Here is a 6,000-nt window from a genome sequence, read left to right on the forward strand (position 1 = left end):
AAGAATGATGCGACTCGGAGAAACTTACAGGGTTTACTAAGTATAAATTAAGCTAACCTAGAATATAATTTGTATGTTTATATGCCTAAGGGTACCCGAGCTAGAGGTACAAAAATGAAGAAAAAGGGAAATTTTAGGGGAAATTTCCCGAAAATCCCTCTGTCACGGAAAAACTGTGCGTGATAGAGAAAAACGGATTGCAGATTCGAATTCAGCGGCCAAAGTTCCTTTAAGATCAGGTGTTTTCTCTCATGTGGCAGAAAAAAAGTTAAAATTTGTTGACTAGTGTTATTATTAAAGGTATATTAATAAATCATTTTGAGTGTCGAGCGAAAATTGGTTTACAGTTCTGTTACTTTTACAATAAGTTTTGGTGTATGTGTAATACCACAAGATTTAGTGTAGCTGAGACAACCATATAAGTATTTCTGAAGTACATTAACCAGTGGCGAAGCGTACTATCAGGCTCTGAGACCAGGCTTACCCCACAATTTTCTTTAACTTTTATTTCTTATAAAATAAAGTCAATACTTCAACATTTCGGTTTTCTAATAAAAAAAATAATAGGTTGAAAATACTTGGAGACCCTTCTGTCTGAGCTTCACCAGCGCGCTAGACAGGTTTACGGGCTATGCTGCTCAGGGAGCGAAGCTATTATCGCTGGGGATTGCACACACAATAGGGAAGGGGGGAAAGCTCGCCTCTAGGAGTTTAATTTTAGCGTTGAAGGCAACTTTCAAAACTAGTATGTTATTAAATGATTTCCTTAACACAGAGTAAGAAGTTTCTGTGTAGAATTATGTATTTCTATTAGTGATAACTTTTTAATTTAGGTATATACTCTCAGGAGTTATTCAGAGTAGCTGTTTTCTTTTCCTTCATGGGGCCTATTCCATAATAGCTTGTAAAATATTAGTCTGATACACTAAACATATGTCTAAATTTACCAAAAGCTACCGTACAGAATAAAATAATAATATTTGTGTGTAATTTTAGTTGAGTTTTACATTTCATAGAATCACTGCGGTATTTATGATTTTGTTTCAAGGGGTTTTGCTTGTTTCGGAAGGGATTGCTAACTTTATTCCTAAAAATGTGAAAATTCTGCAATATATATAAAACAATAAAAAAACCTGCGATAAAATTTCGGTGAGTGCTTAAGCCCTGAAACTACCCTCTTAAATAGGCCATTTCATAGAGTACAATATTGAATGTCTTGCGTTTATACAAATGAAATTCCTTCTGAGCATTAACATTTCTAGTGAAGTCATTATCACATGATGCATTAAATGCTGTATTGTACTTACTTTGAGAGGTGCAAGTAACAAACGCTTATCCAAGAAGTTTGACAGCTAACAGTAAGAATGCACTTTCTTTCCCTCTCCCTCCATTTTCAAATATGCAGGAAATGAAAACAGCAAGTAGGGAGGAAATTCTCCTCATCCCCCCTGCAAATCTCAGACAGAAGAAAATATAAACTGCACTTCAAAATATTTGTAGTGGAGCTAAGTGGGAATATTAGTTTATCGGGCTTACCTTACTTATGGGATTACGCTTCGCCACTGACATTAACAACACTGTTTTAATTGTAAAGACTGTTTTCTGCATTAATATTCAAAATTTCTAATCTGTGTAACGTTATTTCATTTTTTTAAAAGTTAACGTAAGTTCTCAGTAATATTAAATAAATGATGCATCCCAACAACTATTAATCCAATACATATGTTACATGCGTTTTTCATGAACAGAGCGAACAATCTTCGTGCCACAAGACAGGATATTGCTGGTGCAAAAGATCGGTTCCACGGCGTCTTGCACCGCAAGACGCTCAGAATGATTTCTTGATTATTCTCCAAAATTGTGTGTGTAGTAAGATCAGGATTTCTTGTTGATCATGTTAATTAGCCTAGTCATATCAAAGTACTGCTGCCAATCCAGCGACCTGGCAAATTTGTCATTCAAGAAATATAATCAGGTAGTGATAAACAAATGCACTCTTCAGGGTAGGAAAAGATTCATTCCACTTCCAAATGGACCAATTGGACATTCCATTGGGTCCTTGTAGTGCCTTTGCCATAATATGATGTTGCGCCGCGAATCCTAAATATTCTGGTTATTCCTTCTAGCCTTGGACAGGTTTGGCTGAGGTCATAAGTAAATAACGATAATTGTGACAAGATAGAACACCAAAATAACAAAATAAATTTTAAAAGTGGTAGCTCATGTTGCAAAAATGATTGTATTTATTGCATTTTTGTCATTTTTTTAAACTTTGATGGTGTCAATAACAAAAACACATTAAAACGATTAAAATGAATTAAAATTACAGATCACCAAATATTAGTGCCCTAATACTACACAGAAAGTATGCTGATGAAATGAAATCTTTCAGTTTACCGGTTATGTCCTTTATGGCTAAGGGTGACGATGATTAAAGCAAGTGAATAATGATGGAATAATTGGTGGAATGAGAATGCGGGAGGAAACGGGGGAACCTCAAGAAAACCCATAGGCACGATGTTGTTCATCACATACTTACTTGGCCTGGGATCGAGCCAAAGACCCCATGCACCAGAGATAAGAACTCTACCACTTAGTTACCGTGCCAGCATGCTCCATTGAGAGGCATGGAATTCCATATCTCACTCGTGATCTTAATTTCATGATAACAACGAACAATGTGAGTTGTATTTCATGTAGAAATGTGAACAAAACTTAGAAGACAATCATGAAATAGGATATGGCAATAATCACACAAATTACTAATAAAACTCCAGCTGAACAAAGCAGTGTATATTTTAAGATTATATATTTGTGTTAAAGTTTCGCCTATGTAACATAGCCGAAAGTTTAACACAAATATATAATTTTAAAAAAATCAGGATTTCTATACTGCTTTGGTCAGTTGGAGTTTTATTAGTAATCTTGAATTTTCCAAAGCTACAATGAATAATTTACAAATCACACAAAATGGAATTTATTTATGGTTTCTTGTGAACATGGTAAAAAAAATGCCACAACTGCTGATGTTTAGTCAAAGTCATAAAGTACCCACTACGGTGAAGACTGCGGTTATCATTTCAATTCGTTTCCAATATAAGGTATCAGATGTTCTTATTTTTTCACCCTCATTCGTTCCAGGACATTAGTTTGAACATGTGGTATCAGCCTTAAGCTAAGCATCTCTAAATAATATATCAAATGTACGGAACAAGTAAAAAATAGGACCAAACAAAGAGTGTGGTTTCACTCTAGGCAGTACTTTAGTCATACAGATGAACGGTGCCTTCTGGCTAGCCCTATACTGTAAGTTTTTTTTTTTTCTGTGTCCTTTCGTTAATTAGCACTTCATCATGAATACATGCATAACTATTCAGGCGAATTTTATCATTACTTTATTTGTTTTTATATGTTCTGAATACTGTGCATAATCAATGCATCAGATATTTGCATCAATTGGTTCAAACGCACTCTACATCATTTACAAATCTTTACCAGCAGTGCCGTATGGAAAATTTCCACAAGTCGGAGAAACACAGTCGATGAACCGAATTCAAAAGTTATGCAAAGATATTGTACACATCCTCCATTGCCAAGCCGAGCACACCACAAAATATAGCGAGATCTATTCCTAAGACGATTGACTGCTTGCCTACAAAATTTACGTTAGATTCGGCCAGTCATCGAGAAATAAACTATCAGTTACAAATAAACACACACTTAAAGTGAAGCTAAAAGATTCCGTGTCCTTATGCTGGGAGCTAATAATATGAAATGTGCTGAAACAATGTTGTCTTGTGCAATATTACATAAGGACTTAGAGATTGATAATCCTTGGTTCTTGTTGCACACAGGTTTTATATTTCTATTGCTTATTGCGAAACCACTACTTCGGCATGTTGCCACTTCACAATGAGGTATTAAAAGGAATAATTTTCAACTTGTTTTTGGTCATTTTGCTCTACATACCTTATTTTAGGCCGAAGTGTCACACAGCGATTTCTCTAGAGAAAGAGATTATATACTGTATAAATCATATGTGTTTAACAGAAAAGTAGACTATAAAGCTTTCTCTGTCTATCTTTCTCTCACTTTAATGTCTTATAGTTAGTAAAAATTGTGTGTTTTGATCTGTGTTTGACCTTCAAGTTTCCTCCTCAACTAGAAAAGTAAAATCCTAACTTTATTCTTTCAGGTTTCACACCACAAGCCATAGGCGGCCCTGATGGCGACGGTGATAATCAAGCAATTCCGTCTGGTTATTCCCGACCTGAAATTACAACCAACCCTTCTTTTGACTTCAATGATGCCGAAAGTGACGTAGAAACAAAAGGTGGTGTTGAAGAACTTCTTTTAAATTCTGATGTCAAGATGTCAGCTAAAAGAAAATCTCAAGAAGCAAGTGAACTTCCAAATACGCAAGAAACATATATTACTGAAGAAGATGATGATGATGAAGTGGAAGAAGAAGAAAAGGCAGAAGAAGAGGAAGAAGAGAATGGGAAAACAAATATCGATTTGGAAAACTATGACAGCAGCCCGAAGAAGTATAAAAAGGAGAAGAAAGAGGATAGTGAAAAAGTCAATGGTATCCATGTTTACTCTCAGTACATCGAACAAGATACTAAAGTTCATAGAGGTCTGGAACACTGGAAAATAAGAGGCCATTACATTACCAAGGATAGTGCTGAAATCCTAAGACCTGAACCCGGACGTTGCTACATTCGTGACTCTCCAGAAGTTGTGATCAGAGCTTGTGTCGAGCTGGTACCTCAACGTTCTTTGGAAGAAGCTCCGGCCGTTTTAACGTGCAGTGTCGACGTAGAACAGCATCGCGTCGAAGTAACTCAAATCGAAATCCCCGTTGATTTCAGTGCAAGTTCTAGTCAACAAAGTGGAGAAAGTGTGAGTGTTATCGAGTCATGTCCGGCAGTAAATGTGTCCGAGCAATCAAGCGTCATATCTGACGAACAAGCAAGCTCTGTTTCCAAAGAACAATCGGACGGATCTTCAAGCAGTGGGTGGACTGCTCAAAATGCAAGCACAATGGAACGGAAACAACCAGAAGGTCGGGAAAAGCCAACCACAACAGAGAACATGGAAGGAATGCTGGACAGAATCTCACACGATTTGGATTATCTTCTGAACCGCAATACCCCATCACCTAAGCACGATACAGTTCAAACAGTTAAGAAGAAAAAACCAGGACTTAAAGTGCACATTGAAGAGGAAGACGATGTGTTTTTAATTGCATCTAGTAAAAATTCCCCAAACCATTCCTGACTTTTTAAATCTGTTATTTGTACTTCAACATAAAATTATTATTTACAAGGCCAAAAATATAGTCGTTGACACAGTTCTTAAAATACTACACAGTGTATGAATGGAATGTATGTGGAAAGTTGTTGTGACAGTCTTATTATCTTACATGTAGGAATAAGTATAACTACTGTATTTATAGTAAGTAAATGGTTTGCATTTATAAATATTTTAAGATTTTTGTAACAATGACTCATTATTTATATGAAACATTACTTGTGATCAAGTTGTTTTTATTTATGGTTTAAAGATTATTTAAAGAAAAAGGTAAACAATGTTTTTATACATACACAAGTCGTCGTTTGATAAATATATTTGTTTCTACCAAATGTATTTTCTTTATTTTCATTGTTTAAAACAGTTTAGACATTATTATATTTCCATCACATAATAATCAAGTTGCAATCCAAAATCCAGGCAATTTTAATGTTCCACCCAGAGCAGTACAGAGGTTAGTTCAGTTATATTGAGTCAAATTCAATGTGCAACTGCCACGTCTCATATAGCCTCGCTGCTGAACGGGACGTTAAACTCAAAATCAACTCAACTCAATGTGCAACTGTATCGATCATGTGCAACACATACCTGTGTGATTACCACGAGGCAAGCAACAGTATATCGTTAATTACGCAGTAGAGCAGTGTGGCCGAACGTAGTTTGATGCCGCCGAAACTCAACACA

The 6,000-nt window shown here is 35.8% G+C and overlaps 1 protein-coding gene across 1 annotated transcript in view; it reads left to right on the forward strand.

Annotated features, from left to right (window-relative positions):
* LOC145676060 (uncharacterized) overlaps positions 1-5,642 on the forward strand; it is a 1,660,834-nt gene extending 1,655,192 nt beyond the window's left edge. Inside the window, exon 24 of the mRNA XM_081746923.1 lies at positions 4,196-5,642. Coding sequence (XP_081603049.1) covers positions 4,196-5,283 — 1,088 coding nt within the window. The 3' untranslated portion in view covers positions 5,284-5,642. The remainder of the gene's footprint in view (positions 1-4,195) is intronic.
* Positions 5,643-6,000: the final 358 nt, after the last annotated feature.

Source organism: Thermobia domestica, chromosome 18, assembly GCF_964235325.1.
Source record: "Thermobia domestica chromosome 18, izTheDome1.hap1.1, whole genome shotgun sequence".
Lineage (NCBI taxonomy): Eukaryota > Metazoa > Arthropoda > Insecta > Zygentoma > Lepismatidae > Thermobia > Thermobia domestica.